The sequence below is a fragment of the Gorilla gorilla genome, chromosome 2 (genome assembly GCF_029281585.2).
Source record: "Gorilla gorilla gorilla isolate KB3781 chromosome 2, NHGRI_mGorGor1-v2.1_pri, whole genome shotgun sequence".
Lineage (NCBI taxonomy): Eukaryota > Metazoa > Chordata > Mammalia > Primates > Hominidae > Gorilla > Gorilla gorilla.
Window position 1 is genome coordinate 142,893,631 of NC_086017.1, and position 17,039 is coordinate 142,910,669.

The 17,039-nt window shown below is 41.2% G+C and overlaps 2 protein-coding genes across 6 annotated transcripts in view; one reads left to right on the plus strand and one right to left on the minus strand.

Moving 5' to 3' along the window:
* Positions 1–17,039, plus strand: part of LOC101152959 (bcl-2-like protein 12) — a 465,085-nt gene that overhangs the window by 185,952 nt on the left and 262,094 nt on the right. The gene's annotated exons all lie outside the window — the stretch shown is intronic.
* Positions 1–17,039, minus strand: part of CPNE4 (copine 4) — a 747,750-nt gene that overhangs the window by 178,850 nt on the left and 551,861 nt on the right. For all 5 annotated transcript variants that reach the window (XM_055383286.2, XM_004036316.5, XM_055383287.2 and 2 more), the window contains one exon: positions 10,873–11,052. In XM_055383286.2, the coding sequence (XP_055239261.2) occupies positions 10,873–11,052 (180 nt within the window). The remainder of the gene's footprint in view (positions 1–10,872; positions 11,053–17,039) is intronic.

Consider the following 17,039-nt stretch of genomic DNA (forward strand, 5'->3'; position numbering starts at 1 on the left):
TTCAAGAAATCTAGTTTTTAGTAAATAAAAGTAATTGGAAGAGAGTTGGTTTGGGGGTTAATATATTATTTCGTGAATTGGCTTTTTGGTTATTAGACTTCAACAAACTGGCCATTTGTCATACTATGAATTCAGTTTATGGTGTTGGAGTGTTTCATGCTTTAGGGCTAGGACAAGGACATACATTTTTATTTAAAGCAGCCAGGATGCTGATAATCGAGAAGGTGCAGCATGGCAGCATTTGTAGGGGAAACACAAAGGCTGAATGACTGGAAGAGTATGTGTAAATGCCATGAAGATAGTGATCTAAATTAGATTTACAGCCAGTACTTCTGAGCTGGTGGAAATGGGATTGAAATGAAAGCTGGTTGGAAACAACAAAAGTGGAAGCTGTGGGAGAGGTCCTGAGAAACTGCCTTATGCCACCTGCCAACCCAGGTGGCATAAGTGGCTCCCTGGATGAGTAGGTAGGCCCAGGGCACACTGATAGGGTGGTCTGGGGGCTGGGTGCCCTGCACCAGCCTGGCTTAAAGGATTAGGATCAGGGCAAGCACCTGTAGCTGTTTTTTTTAGCATTGATACACTAGTCCTTGCAAATTGTCATCCAGCTCCAAAGCTCTTACCCTCCTTCTCTGCACCAATATTGAGCTTGTAGAAGTATCATACTAATGAATGTGAGTGTATATGGAAAAGGGCCTGTGTTAATTGTCACTAAATACATCTTTTTAAAACTAACTTTGAAATTAAATACAGTTGTTTTCCTGGGGGCTACCAGGTAGGTAGAATGATACCATCTATGACTGAACGACATCTATGATTTTACGTGAGATAAATACTTCATGCTGAGATGAGATGAGAAAGGGTAGTGGAAGGGGGAGAGAGTGTCTTGAAAAGAAATGAGAATGTGTGGAGAGATGCTGAATTTCAAAAACAAGAAAAGGAAAGAGATGAATGAAAATCATTGACTATTAGAACTGGAAGGAACTTAGAGATGAATAAATGCAAAACCTTTGTTCTATAGATGAAGTCACCATATCACAGAGAGGTTAAGCAAACTGCCCAAGGCCATACAGAGAGTTGATGGCAGATCAAGACATAGGACTCATGACTCCAATCCAGGACACTAAAGGAGATTTCAAAGTATAAAAGGAGGACTCCAGAGAAAGCAGAGGGATGTTTCTAGGACCCAAAGTTATGATTCCTTGCCTGTTTAGAAGTTAGAAAAAAAGAGCAAGAATTAATTATATTCTCCCTGTAGAAATGGGGCCTTCTCACCCACAACCACCCTACTTAAATCCCAGCTGCCTATGAGCAGAACAGACAGCAGTAAAAAAAAAAAAACGGCACTACTTCCCAGGATTTCTTATCTAGTCCATGGGAGCTGAGATGATGTGATTACTTATGACATCATTCATCACTCACATGGCTTCTGCTTGCAGTAATTCTGCAAAGTAAGGGCAAGCTTTGCATGTGAGAAGCAGAAGGAGAATGACTTCCCTGCTGTAATGTGTAAATTTGACTTCCCTGGGTCATCAATTTTATACCATGAGGATATTAGATAGTATGCAACAAAATGCTAACCTGTGGAATCTTGCTGTGGACATTACATTGAGTTTGGGTAACACCCTCAGCATCATCAAAACACCCAGTGTTCAGCAACCTGGCTCATCCCGACACTAAACCTAATACCCATTGATCAATAGCTTGTGGTCTGCCCACTCTTTCAGGGACCACTGTGGCTGACATAATCCTAACATTCACTTATGTCAGGAAGGAAACCAATGGATAATAAGTCCATTTAACTGCATTTAATGAATGGGAGAAAAAACTTTGGCACTCAAAATCTTTACCAAGAGCATAAACTGAAAGCTGTGTACATTGGCCTTTTTGTAGTGTAAACTTTATAATGCAACTTTTTTCTGTTCACCAGATGTTTTCTATGTCCTCTTCAATTTCTCCAGATAATTACCCAAAACACTGGTTCCTTTCTTGATTGAAACTAGTAATACAGTGTCCAAGATTCATTAGCATCCTCTTACATGAGGCATTGGGGCAGGGCTTCTCAAAATGTGATGTCTGGACCTGCAGAATAAGCATCACCTGGGAACTTAGAAAATGCAGATTATTGAATCTCTCCCTAGATCTTTTGAATCATAACTCTGGGGGTGAGGCCTAGCAATTTGTATTTTAATATGCCTCCAGGTGATTCTGCCACATGCTCAAGTTTGAGAACCACTGCCCTGAGAGAAGATGGTATATAATCCCTCTCTCATGAATAAGGGTCAGAGGACTCCTGACGGCCCAGGACTTCTTCAAGGTGTCACGGATTTCCCAGCCCCACTTATGAAGACAGAAAGCAGGAAGTTCTTGGCTTTGACAGGTGTCCTCTGAACTTCTGGAGGAGACATACACTGAAGAACAGCCACACAACAATGAAGAGAAGATGACTTCACACAGTCATAACTGTCCTCCAAACCACTGAGAAGAGAAAATGCCTGCAAGAAAAGCAATGATGAAACCCAGGTGCAACCACTGAATTTTGATAAGGGATTTTTTCATCATGGTTGAAGGTGAAAGGAAGGCCAGAGCAATGCACCTTCTGGGTGCTGAGTTTGTAAGATTCTGGTTTTCGGAGGTTGACACATTGCCATTTTTTAAGAAGCCATATTATATTTAAAGTAAATTCAGTAGAGAAGCCCAGAGGGAAGATGATCAAGCCCATTTATCTGCAAAAGGATTCCTAGTCTGTCTCTATCAGCTCTGTGTAAGACAAATAAGAAGAAACAAGACACCAAAAACTAGCCAGGTCAACTCCAATTTGACTTTGCATTCATAGATGCTACTTGATCATTTATACTAGTTAGTGACAAGCTATTAGAATAGATGGAAAAGATCATACAGGGCTTTGGAGCTAAAGAGATCGACAACTTGCTGTGTGACCTTGGATAACTTACTGAGCTTTACTCAGTCTCGGTTTCCTCAGCTGTAAAATGGTAATAATGGTAGTGCCTACCTCTCAGGGATGTTGTGCTGATTAAATGAAGTGCAGTATAGCAACAGCTTCACCCAGTGCCTACTAAATAAAAGTGCCTGGAGTTTAAAAATTTCTTTAATTATTTTTCTTATTTATGACTCAGTTCCACTGTCTTTGGTGGATGAAGTGGGAAAATATGAGGATGAATGAATGAGTTAATAAGCAGTGAAAGAGAAAATAAATGCATCACATTAAAGAAGGTCAGCTTGCTGTTCTAGGCAGTGAAGGATCACATCTCTCTTTGGCATACCCACTATTGCATGTAGCAGAAGAGGGGCTTAGCTCCTTGATTTCTTTTGGGCAACAGAAATCTAAGGAAGGTCTCAAAACTTACCCAGAAAGAGGCAGCTTCTGAGTACCCTATGTCCTCGTGATGCATCCCCCTCATCCATCTGTCAAGAATGGTCAATTCTGCCTTGAGTTTCCCTGAGGACCTCAGCCTTCTTTGCTTTATTTGGCATTTTTGCTCAGTGTGAAGTCACTTGCTGTGCTTATACTCAGCTTTATGACCAATGCCAGTTTCTAGCATGCTTAAGGCTTCTATTTTCCTTTCCTAAAGGCCAGGAGTCCTGCTGTTTCACAAGGCTGAGTGAGAATGTGGCAAACTCAGCCAGACAGAGCGAGTACTACAGCAGCCTTCAGGAGGCAGACTCTGAATGTGTGAGTTCCTGTGTGGCTTTGGGGAAGTCACTTTATCTTTCCTTTAGGGCCTTAACTGTGGCAATCCCTGTCTTGCCACAGTTAAGGCCCAAATTAAAATAATTGCCCCAAATTATTTCAGAGACCTGATTTAAAACAATTTTTACTTAAAAATAGTATCAGAAGAATAAATACACGTGTACGTGTGTGTACACACACAATATTTAAAATCCAACTAAGTAAAATACTTGACAAACCTGAGCAATGTAAGTTCAGTTTTACTATTATACTTGCCCAGGACATAGGTGCTCTCTCACAATGTTTTCACCCTTTATGTTTCCCCCTTTGTTCTGAAAACATGTTGGTCTCTACAAGCATTGCCTCTTCCCATCATTTCCTAGATTCTTGCCACAGTAATAACAGCTTCCCCATCCCGAGTGCTCCCTCCATGCCGGGGACTCTGTTAAGCATTTTATGTGCATTATTCTACTTGATCCTTGCAATATTTCTTGAAGTCAGCACTATTATTATTTCCATTTTTCAAATGAAGAAACTGAGGCTTAAGTGGCTGCAAGAATTTGCCTCTGGACAAACAAGTTGAGAGCAGCTGAGCTGGGATTTGACCCCAGACCATCAGGCCCCACACCATGTACACGTGAGTACTAGGAAACAGTGCCTCAGACTCTGACCCTGCCCTGCCCGGGGGTGCCCAACATCTGCATCTAGCCATTCCTTGCCTATCTAGGCAGAACACAGGAAAAAGGACCTTCTTTTTACTCTGCAGTTTTAAAGAAGGAAAATGTTGATGTTTTTTCTTTTTGCTTGATCATACTGGAGAGGAGCAATTTAGAGAAAAGAGCAAAACCCCCATTCACGCCAAAGTGTCAAAACCTGTGAAACCACAAAGGGTAAAAAGTTCTGCCTGTCCTTCACAAAGCTTTTAGTACAAATGCATTTGTCTGGCATATTACTCCATGTAAAAAACACTCAACAAAGGTTTTTTTTTTTTTTTTTTCTTAAAGACAACATCGAGTTCACACTTTTATCTGAAAGACAGTGGAAAGAGATGTCCTTACATATGCCTTGATTTTTTAATTCTTTATTATTTGTTTATATATGGCACGTTCAAAAAATTTCCTTTCAAAAGTAAAGATAAAACAGCCTCCTCAAAGAATCTCATCCACTCTAATATTAGCAGCTATCACCTATAGGGATTAAGCTCCCACATCTATATTGTCTATTCTATATTCATGTCAGCTGCCAATTGTCACCCTCCTCTGAATTCTCCACAGACATCTGCATTTAACAGGCCAGCGTCATGTTATATTCCTCACCCCCATCCTGGGCAAGATTGATTTCCCCTTAAAGACAGCCAAATCGCTCCCCCAGTTAGCTAAGCCAGACACCTGCAAACTCCGCCTCCCTCACCTCATCTCCAAGGCTTGTTGATTCTGCTCTTGGACAGGCTCTTTTCTGGCCCCCTCTTTTCAGTTTACATAACTACTGCCGCCCACATTTCCTTCCTGTTATTGCACTAGTATCCTAATTGGTTTCCCTGCTATCCACCGTTTATGGGGAATGACAAAGTGATCTTCCTTCCTTCCTTCCTCTCTCCCTTTCTTTCCTCCCTCCCTCCTTTCTTTCTTTTCTTTCTTTCTTTCTTTCTTTCTTTTTCTTTCTTTCTTTCTTTCTTTTTCTCTCTCTCTGTCTCTCTCTCTCTCTCTCTGTCTCTCTCTCTTTCTTTCTTTCTTTTGAGACAGAGTATTGCACTGTTGCCTGGGCTGGGCATGATCTCGGCTAACTGCAACCTCTGCCTCCCGGGTTCAAGCAATTCTCCTGCCTCAGCCTTTCAAGTAGCTGGAATTACAGGCGCCTGCCACCAGGCCTGGCTAATATTTTGTATTTTTAGTAGAGATGGGTTTCACTATGTTGTCCAGGCTGGTCTCAAACTCCTGACCTCGTGATCCGCCAGCCTCAGCGTCCCAAAGTGCTTGGATTACAGGCGTGAGCCACTGCGCTCGGCCAAAGTGATCTTTCTAATATACACATCCAATCTTGTCCTTTCCCCAATTAGGACCTCAGTGCATCAAGTCCAGGCTCTCCAAAGTTTAGAGAAAAACACTTAAAAGCATCAGGACCAGGCTTTTTCTTTTCTGTCTGGCATCCTCTATCCTTTTCACATCCTCACTTGACCGCTCACCCATGCTAAGTCACTTAAGAGTTCTCTGTCATTCCCTTCATGCTGCTGTGTCTTTGCGTGTACCAGTCATTTTGTCCCAAGAGTCCTTATTTCTTTTCTCTGTTGGTGAATTCCTACTTATCCTTAGGGATTCAGGTCCAGAGACACCTTTCTTGTGAGACTCCCCTGCTTCACTTTAGGTAGAGGTCTTTCCCCTACAGCCCATGGATTCACATTTCCATTGTACTGCTTAGTAATATGCATTTTGAGTATTTATTTACCAGTCTGTGTTTCTCAGATAATTATAAGCTTTTCTGAGGCAGGGCCTCTGTCTTCCTTTTTCATCTTTGTGTCTCCAGCACCTAGCCAGGTATACTTGGCATATCCAGGGTACTTGCTAAATGTTTGTTATGAAAGCTTGGCATGCAATTGCTATGTCATTAAAAGAAGAAATAAATGAATGAATGAAATTTATAGTGTTAAAAGAGTCATCATGTCTTTCCTTGAGCCAATCACTGTGGCCACACAAATGTAATATTCTGTGCCTACCCAAAAGTGTGGGAAAGGCCAACCCCACCAATCACCTGGCTGACAATATGAGAGGGTGGTTGCCAAAGAACATGCAAGATATCCAGAGAGGCCAGCATGTCACCTCAAAGTGGATCAGTACAGTTTGGGAAACATGGTTTAGAGATACACTGAACAAGTCACTTGCTGCTCATTTGCTTCATCTAGGCCATGATCTTGAAGGAGTTCTCAGAACAGGTGACCTCCTCTCATCCTTCCCTAGGTCATGACAGAAGCAAGCTCTGGATTAAGAATCAAAAGCTCCTGACTTCCAGTTTAGGCCCTGTCAAGACATTAAATCTTTCTGATCTTCAGTTTCCTCAGTTATAAAATGTAGATAATGATTCTTGTCCTTCCCACGCTGTCAAGAGGGTCAAATGAAATGATCAGTATGTAAGTTCTTTCAAAAGTACCAAAAACGTATCTTGAAAGGACTATTTGTAATCTCATTCTCAGTGCTCACTTCCACACATTCCTTCTTTTGAGAGATTAAGAAAATTAATCCAACACAACCCCCTAGTTTCCCTTTGTTCACCCCACTCCAGCCAGCCTGGCCTTCTTTTTAGTTCCTCATACGTGCTATCTCCATCATGATATTTTCAGTTCAAGGAATAAAAATTCCCATCTCAAACAGCTTCAATGACAGGACATTTTATTTTCCCATAATAAGGCATCCATAGATAGAGTGGGTCCCAGGTAAAGAATGTCAGGCCCATCCCTCCACATCTTTTGGGTCTGACTTCCCCTAAGGGTCACTCTCATCCTCAGCCTTGCTGCAAGATGGCTGTAGTGGTTGCAGGAATCACAGGCAAAGAAGAACTGTTTCTTCATGTGTGTCTCTTGTTTTAGGCTAGGAAACCTTTCCAAGAAAAATCCACATGTCTTACTGGACACACACCTACCTCTAAACCAAACTCTTGCAAGTGGGTGATGAGATTCATGTGATTAGCTGAGATCACTCAGGATTCACTCTTGAGCTAGGGATAGGGCTCTTTTCTACATAGACACATTGTATAAAATGATCAGAAAGTGATCAGAATCAACAGCTACAAGAGTGGGTGATTGGGTATTAAATAGGCAATCCACAGATGCTGTCAGCTCCCCACTCATATTCCCAGGCCCTATGACTTGAGTGCCCATCACTGACTTTGACCACCGGCATCTGTATTTCTTTGCTTGCAAGCTCTTTGTGATATTTGGAGTTTGCTACCTGCACAGTAGGCCAGAAATGTTGGAGGACTAGAGGATTAATGTTCCCACCTTAGGAACAGGAATGGTTTTTTTTTTTTTTTTTTTTTTTGAGACAGAGTCTCACTGTCACCCAGGCTGGAGTGCAGTGGCATGATCTCGGCTCAATGCAACCTCTGCCTCCTGGGTTCAAGTGTTTCTCCTGCCTCAGCCTCCCGAGTAGCTGGGACTACAGGCATGCACCACCACGCCCAGCTAATTTTTTGCATTTTTAGTAGAGATGGGGTTTCACCGTGTTAGCCAGGATGGTCTCGATCTCCTGACCTTGTGATCCGCCCGCCTCGGCTTCCCAAAGTGCTGGGATTACATGCGTGAGCCACCGCGCCCGGCTAGGAATGGTTCTTCATGGCTGATGTGAGTATATATACACAAAGTGTATAAATGTCCCAGTTCCCTCATCCCCAGGATGAAATATCTGTAATGTTTGCGTTACACTGCTCTCAGAATTTCCCCAGCAGAGTTAAGCTCCAGTTACGTACGGTGGTATCTACTTGACCACTTTCCCTTGTAGGCTGCTTATCCTGTCTCACTTTTCCTCTCCACTGTGGCGTTTCCTTCACCTCCTTTGACTTCCTACCTCAGATTTGGCTTCTTGGAAAAACCGAATGAAGATGCTCTGCACCATATGCCAAACTCCTTCCTGAATACAGAGGCTTTGTGTATAATGTTCCCATCTGCTTAGAATGTGTTTCCTCTTTCTTCTCACCTGATGCACTCTCACTCTCCCTTCAAGTCAGTGTAAATGTCTCTTCTCTTAGAAAGCCTTATTTGATCCCTCTCTGCCTGATGCCAGTCTCCCAATGCTTGCTCTCTTATTCTGTACTTCTCTGTAACAAAGCTTATGATGATTGCCATTTAATTAATTGTTGTGTAATTATTTTCATTCCATCTTTATCCCCAACTAAACTGCTGCTTGAAGGCAAGGATTATGTTTTTGGCTCACCACAGTGTCACTGGCACCTAGCATAAACCTAGCATAATGCCTGTCTTACTTGCAAGGTTAAGGACTTACTGGCTTTTGGAAAGATGAGCCTTGTGAGGGACTAAAGATCTGAGTTTGAGGGTCATTCAAATAGACAAAATTATCAAAGCTTTGGACCAAAAAAAAAAAAAAAAAAAGATCTTTAGTCCACATGATTCCCACACGGATCTACCTTTTTTTTTTTTTTTTGGGACGGAGTCTTGCTCTGTCACCCAGGCTGGAGTGCACTGGCACGATCTCGGCTCACTGCAAGCTCCGCCTTCCGGGTTCATGCCATCCTCCTGCCTCAGCCTCATGAGTAGCTGGGACTATAGGCGCCTGCCACCACGCCCAGCTATTTTTTTGTATTTTTAGTAGAGATGGGGTTTCACCGTGTTATCCAGGATGGTCTCGATCTCCTGGCCTCGTGATCTGCCCTCCTTGGCTTCCCAAAGTGCTGGGATTACAGGCGTCAGCCACCGCGCCTGGCCGGATCTACCTTTATTTCTTGTGACAAAATATAAAATTTATGCATAGGAGGGATGCCCATTGTTTAAGGGAGAATCTTGGCATGGCTTACATATCTATAAAAGATGCCATTTTAATCATTTTTAAATAGAAACAGGATTTCATCTCAAATCCACAATGCATTTATTCACTTAATACCTACTTAGTGGACATTTTACCTGGCAAGATCCTTTGAACTATCTGCCATCAACTCTTCAAAAGTCATTAGAGAACATATGTTAATGGAGAATATTTCAGATTCTCTTTCTGTCTCCCCTCAACTGTATTTCGGTATTGGGCTTTTGACTTTCATTAAAGGAATAAGAAAATTAATCACTATATTTTCTGGAAAAGGGGAACTGAGGACACTGTCTATTTTGTCTCTTAGTGCTCACTGGGAGAAATTTCTTTTAGTGATAAGTGGCATGAAGCAAGGTAAGCACAAATGAACAAGCAAATATATATGCTTGCCATCTCTTTGTCAGGTAGACTCTTCCTGACAAATCCTTAAACCTGACCCTTACCTTGACAGGAGGTGAACCCAGATTTTGTGGGTCTTAAGACATATAATTTGGAATCTCTCTTTGAGAAAAAAAGTACAAAATAAAAATGTGACACAGAGCCATGGAAGGGGCCCACATGAGAGAGGGGATCTGATGTTAAAGCTTCATCAATTTCACAGTAAATCAGCATCTTGATTCAGTCAGGGAAAGTGGTCTCTTCCCACCCCATACCCCTCCACGTTTGTTCTGACCCCTATGAGTTGCTTCTATTGCTTTCTTACTTGGAAGTCTCCCCTCCTCTTTCTTCTGCAATCCCTAGATAATGTTTTTTTCAGATTTTGGTCCCACAATGCCTTCTTTGACTCTACCCAGTAGAAAAAAGCTCTCTCTTCCTTTAAGGTTTACAACCTTGTATAGAGAGCCCAGGGTATTTTGTAATGAACTGCTCTATTTGAAGTGCATATTACTATGCCTTCTCCAGTAAGATTATCCACTATCTGGGCACAGGGACTGTTTTTACTTTTTGACTCACTTACTGCATTTCTGGGTACAACAGAAAGGAAAGGAAAAAAGGAAAAGTATTACAGAAGCAAAATGATGAAGTTTAGAGTCAGGAAGACCTAGTAGAGTCCTAACACTGCTACTTATTAGGTAGAGCCTTCATCAAATCACTTAACCTCTCTGAGTCTCAGGTTTCTCACTGATAAAATGGATATAATACTGATATTTATTTCATATTATTGTTGGGAAAATTAAGAGCTTTTATTCATTCACTGAGTATCCATTTAGCCTCTGCCTTGGGCTATTTTTGGTACCAGAGATGTCGACTAAATGTGAATGAGAATATACTTGCTGCATGGGGGTTCTCACAGCTGAGTTGGAGATGGAAATTTATAGTGAAACAGGATAAGGCTATAACAGACATGTGAAAAGAGCATAGAGCCAGACACATAAGTGCTCAATAATAGTTGTTGAATAAATGAGTGACACAGTGGGGGAATTCAGAAGAGAAAGTTCTGAATTTTTCAAAATAAGAAATCGTACAGACTTGCAGAATCATCTTTACATAAACATAATGGATATGACACCACCTGGGAAGTTGTAAAATGCTACATGTTAAAGAAAATACAATCAATAGGAAAAAGCAAGGATTAGATGAGGGAAGAGAGGGAAAGGGGGCAGGAAGAAAGGCCCTAGGATGGCAAGGAGGAGGAAGGGATGTCTGTTGACCCACCTGGCCAAGTGTGCACTCCATGCCACCAAGGAAGTCGGCCTCCTTCAGCCCGTTGTGGTTGCTGCTGATGTCATGGACTTCAAACCGCAGGCGCTGAACCTCCTCAAAGTAAAAGTCCACAGTAAACAGTTTTGAGTACACTGGGTTTATGCAGGTGCGAATCACCTCAGTCCTGTCAACCTGCAAGGAGAAAGAGAAAACCTATCAGAGATAAGGATTATTTTTATTATTACCGTTCAAGAAAATTCATCTCAGAGCACTTCCCTTCTTCCCAACCATAAACGCTCCCCAGCAAGTCATTGGGTGGGCAGTCCAAAAGTACAAAGTACAGGCAATACCTTCAGAAAATTAGACGAGTTTTAGGGAAGAAAATAATGTTAGACATGTAAATAACTTGAAGATTTAGAGCTCATTGCATGAGTTTGAATTATACAAAATTGTATCATTATATCATTATGTCATTTTGTTGATGGGAAAACTGAGGTCCAGGGAATTGAAATGAGTGGGTGAACATTATGAACAGTAAAAATTTTTGAGTACACTGGGTTTATGCAGGTGCATAAATGATTGATTGATTCAACCTTGTCCTGCCTAATGTGCCTGAGGTCACATCTAGGCTCAGGAGGAAAGAAATCTGTAATTGATTAGTGATGTCTGGTGGGCACAGTAATGGAGAAAGTGCTATGTAGGTGTCTCATTTTAGCCAACTCTAAGTTTCCTAATCCATGATTTCCAGCATAATGAAGTAGAAAAACCATGAGAATAGATAAGACAATAACTGCCTTTGGTCTCGAGTATGCCCTTTATTAAGTGTATAATGTTCACCCATTCATTTCACTTCCCTGGGCCTCAGTTTTCTCATCAACAAAATGAAAATTAGATTAGAGGTTGAAAAGTTCCTTTGTGCTCTAACATTCCATGAGCTATGATTTCCTTTGTCTTCTGTGATAATAGTTTTTCAGTTGTCCCCCTCTCTCAGATATTAATACATCTCTGCCACTTTCTGCACTATTCTGTGACATAGGAGGCTGATGTCTATGGATTGATTTTCCTGGCACCCTTGCCCTCTGGGTTCTGGTTGGAGTCAGCCAAATGGAGGACTTTGCAGGAGATCAGAGAATGGGAGAACAGAGAGGTGCAGGCATGCCTCTATACACACACATTCTGCTAGCAGACTTCCTTCTGCACGGGGAGCTTTTGCTGGGATTTGGTAACATAGTGCCTCTCTCTTGTCCCTTCACATTGAGGGGTAGTAATGGCTTCCTGTTGTTGCTTTCTCTGATGTCTTGGATGCCTCACTTTCTGTCTTGGCTCTTTTAACCCTGCCCATTCCCGTGTACAGAGTTTAGTCCTTTAGGTTAAACTGTTTGGGTATGCCATCTGTTTTCTACTAGGATCCTTATCACTAAGGCTCTTTTCCTACATACTTGTCACAAGTAAAAATATACAAAACCATTTATATTTTGGGAAGCTTTTAAAGACTAAGTTATAGATAACCCAAGATTCGATAGCATCCCTGTACTAGAGATACCCATCCTTCCTATTTTACAAATCAACTGGAACCTCTATGTACTGTCAGCTTTCAAATAGAAATATGGTTTATTGGATGTTTTCTGACATTTGTTAGCACAAACTATGAAAAGCATTTATCTCACTTTCATATGAGTATAGGAAAATAGTCTCTCAATAAAGGGAAAGCAGTTCTTAACCATATTATGCATGTCCATGTTGCCTAGCAAAGAAAATCTGATATTTGTTCTAGCCACCCCTAACATTCTTCAGTTCAGTGCTTTGTCTCCAGCCCTAGCCCTTCCTATGCAGGGATGTATGTGAGAGAAAACTGTCCTTTAAGGAACACTACCTGCCATTATTGGTTGGATGGACAATCCGGGTTGCAAGGAGAAGAGTATGATTCTGATTATGTCCCCATCCAATAAACAGGCATCCAGAAAACCAATCTCCAGCCCATTGCTGACTAGAATTTTACAAGTTACTGTTCTGACCAAAGGTTATCTGCCTGTTCCAGCTTCCCCAGGAAGACCCAGCTTCTATTTGAGCTAAATTTTATATTCTTATATGATGTTCATTCAGAGGGTGATGGGACTGATTATGCCACTGGCCATTTGTGCAGGTACAAGAATTTACTATATCAGCATAATTTTTCTGTTGTTCAGGGATAATAGTTTTGAATAATAGGAATTAGAGATCATAAACTGGTAGTCTGCGGGCATAAGCTGACTTGAAGGTACTTTATTTGTCCTACTCAAAGTATTTTTCCCTTCATTTTCCCACTTAATAAGGTAGCCGTTTTTATTACCCTTCCTTTAGAAAAACTTGGAATATCTGGCAACCTTGGGCCACATTTCTTCATGGCAACAATTGGAGACTGTCCCATTTAGACAAAGCATTTACTCTTCACTTCTCACAGCAACTTCCAGGCCTTTCTCCTTCATTTAATTTCTCTTCCTGGCCCCTAGAGGCATTTTTGCAACATCTGGTCCAAATTCATGAAATAATGAGCCATATAAGAGATTTAATTATATTTATATTGTATCTTTTGATAGAGGATTTGGAAATAACCCCAAGAAGTATGTTGTGGGTGCATTTGACATCCTCAAGACACAGAAAGGGCACCTGCTCTCCTTGTTGTTGGAAGAGAGTGCTGAATAGGTTTAGATGATAGAAGACAGGTGATGGAAACTCTAGTCTTTGTTATTCTCCTTTAACTGCCCCAAAGGGCACAAATAAGTGATGTGCACCAATTCTGGTACTTTTCTTCTAACTCTTGATTTTCCAGTGGCATTCCCTTATAGATATAAAGTTCATGTTGGCATCAAGCCACACACCTCATACACACTATACAAGGTAAGCTGCCAGCACTGAGTGACTTGGTTTTTTGAGCGAAATGACAAGATGGAAAGACATTAAGTGATAAACATTTGCATTAGCAAGACAGACGATTTCCAGGGATAATCAGAAAGCCACTAAGAATCCTGAATATAACTGCTCAGGAAAAGCAGGAAAATGACAATAAGCGAAGTGCTTGCAATAATAAATGCATATTTGAAAGATGTTTTAAAATATTCTGCATTTCCAGTTATTATGGAAGATGCATTATTTTTTCTGGTGGCTAAATCCAGGTTTCACATGAGCAACAGGGCCTAGGATTGTTCATTTCTCATTGAGAGGCATCAGGGTCAAGGCAGTTTTTCCCAAAAGATCATTCACTTACTGGTGCTACCAGCTGCATCCTAATCAACTGGGGGGGTGGGTGGGGGCTTTCTTTAAAACTCAGATTCCTGTTCCCTAACCCCAGGTCATTCTGATTTAGTGAGTATAGGGTAGGACCCAGAAATCTCTAAAAAAGCGTTCTAGAGAATTCTGGTGTGGGAACATCAGTCCTAAGGGAAATGAGGAGATGTAGGGTCTATCTCATACTGTTGTGTGAGGTCAAGTTTTATTTTAATCTTGCTTACCCTCTGTTATCCAGTCTGCAAAAATGTGAATGCTTATCTTCTCTCTTCCCTAATCGTGATGACTGATAAATTCACATTGCTTTATAGTTTACAGAACATGCTCACATCCATTTTTAAAATTTGATTCTTATGGCTATCATGTGATATAGTTGTATACTATTTTACAAATGAGAAAAGTCAAGGTTAAATATCAGCACAGGTATTGAATGTCATAGTGGGCACTTGAACTCATGCCTTCTGACCTCAAAGTCTGGACTACTTTCCTCAATTCATGAGCATCCTTAGAAAGGAAAAAGGCAGCTAGATTATGGTGTGATGGTGAGAGACTCAACCATTGAATATTGCTTCTCATGAGAAGCTTTTAAAAATATCTAAAACACGGCCGGGCGCGGTGGCTCAAGCCTGTAATCCCAGCACTTTTGGAGGCCGAGGCGGGCGGATCACAAGGTCAGGAGATCAAGACCATCCTGGCTAACATGGTGAAACCCCGTCTCTACTAAAAGTACAAAAAATTAGCCGGGGGTGGTGGCAGGCGCCTGTAGTCCCAGCTGCTGGGGAGGCTGAGGCAGGAGAATGGCGTGAACCTGGGAGGTGGAGCTTGCAGTGAGCTGAGATCGCACCACTGCACTCTAGCCTGGGCAACAGAGCAAGACTCCGTCTCATAAAAAAGAAAAAAAAATCCAAAACATTTTTCAGTCTAATAATAAAGTCAATAACAACTAACACTTTTGGAAGGCCTGCTATCATGGTGCTCATTTAAAAAAAAAACAGCATTATTGAGGCATAATTTGCATATAATAAACCACATCTATTTAAAGTATATATCTATTTAAAGTATACAATTCAATATGTTTTGACACATATATACTTGTGAAAACATCACCACAATCAAGAGAGTGAGCATATCCATGCACCCAAACTTTCTTCTTACCCCTGTGTATCCTCATCCTCTCAACCTTCCCTCCTTCCATTCTCAAGAAACTACTGATCTGCTTTCTGAGACTATAGTCTAGTTTGTATTCTTTATAATATTATATAAATGTATATCATAATCTGTGGTCTTTTATTGTCTTTAATCTTTCACTCAATTATTTTGAGATTTATTCATGTGGTCCTATCAGTAGTTTATCCTTTTATTGCCCCCAGTCAATTACAGATGGACATTTGAATTGTTTAGTTTTTGGCTATTACATATAAAACTGCATGACATATTCATGTACAAGCCTTTGTATGGGCATGTATTTCCTCTTCTTTTGGGTAAATATGTAGGAGTGAAAGAGATTTTTGCTTAACTTTTTAAGTTCTAGTAGGTGTGGAGTGGTCTCTCATTGTGGTTTTAATTTTCGTTTTCCTAAAACTAATGATGCTGAGGCTCTTTTCGTATGCTTACTTGCCACCTGTGTATCTTCTTTGATGAAGCAGCTTTTCAAATCTTTTGACAAGCACTCTGTTTTCATTCTTATAACAATATGAGGTAGGTACTGTTATTATCCTCTCTTATTGGGAGATAGAGAGACCGCCATAACTTTTCCGATTTTACACAACTTGTAGGTAGCAGAGGTGGGATGTGAACCTATGTAGTTAAGCTCCAGAACCTGTGTGTTTAACCTCTATGCTATATAGTTACGCAAATTTGAAGCATTTTTTCATAAACACTGTTGCTCAAAGTAATGCATCAGCCAGACAACAAACATAAGATGTGGAACTGATAGGGAAAGTCAATGATTGAGGCTGCAGTTGTGTCTCTGGAGATCTGATTTATCCACTGGACATATTTGAGATACAGTGGGGGCCCTGAACACTGCCCATAGAAATTGGATTGTGTGGCCAGGCGCAGTGGCTCACGCCTATAATCCCAGCACTTTGGGAGGCCTAGGCGGGCGGATCACGAGGTCAGGAGATGGAGACCATCCTGGCTAACATGGTGAAACCCCGTCTCTACTTACAAAAAAAAAAAAAAAAAAAATTAGCCCATCGTGGTGGCAGGCGCCTGTAGTCCCAGCTACTCGGGAGGCTGAGGCAGGAGAATGGCGTGAACCTGGGAGGCGGAGCTTGCAGTGAACAGAGATCAGGCCACTGCACTCCAGCCTGGGCAACAGAGCGAGACTCGTCTCAAAAAAAAAAAAAAAAAAAAAAATTGGCTTGTGTGCGGGACAATGTGTCATCAACAAACAATTCAAGACTATTTGTACAATGGCCATCTATTCTCTGGGACTTCCAAGGGCTGGAACTGCCACAGGCAAAGTTGCGGGAGAAGTGAGAGCTAAATCGTGTGATGCTATCAGTGGCGAGGAGGTGAAGGCAAAAGCCAAAATTATTGTCAGTCACTGAATGCTCTAAGGTTTCCTGGAGAAATTCAGGCCCTTATCATCCCATGGGTAATAGGTCTTGGTAAAGAATGACATCATAGGCCAGAGAGAGACAAGAGGCCCTCAGGGCAGGCTTATAATTAGGTATTCCTTCAAACTGATATTCTTTAAATATTTTGTCAATATTTATTTAGTGAGGGTAGGGAGAAACTAATTTTCTCTGAATAAAGAATGGCTTTATGTTTAAAAATAAAGGATTTATTACAGGCAATTTTTCAAACCATGTAACTTCCAAGGAGACATATTAAACCACACAAAAGTTAGATAATAAAATGAGTCACCAAGCCACCAGAAATAGCATTATTCAATTTCAGGATTTCAG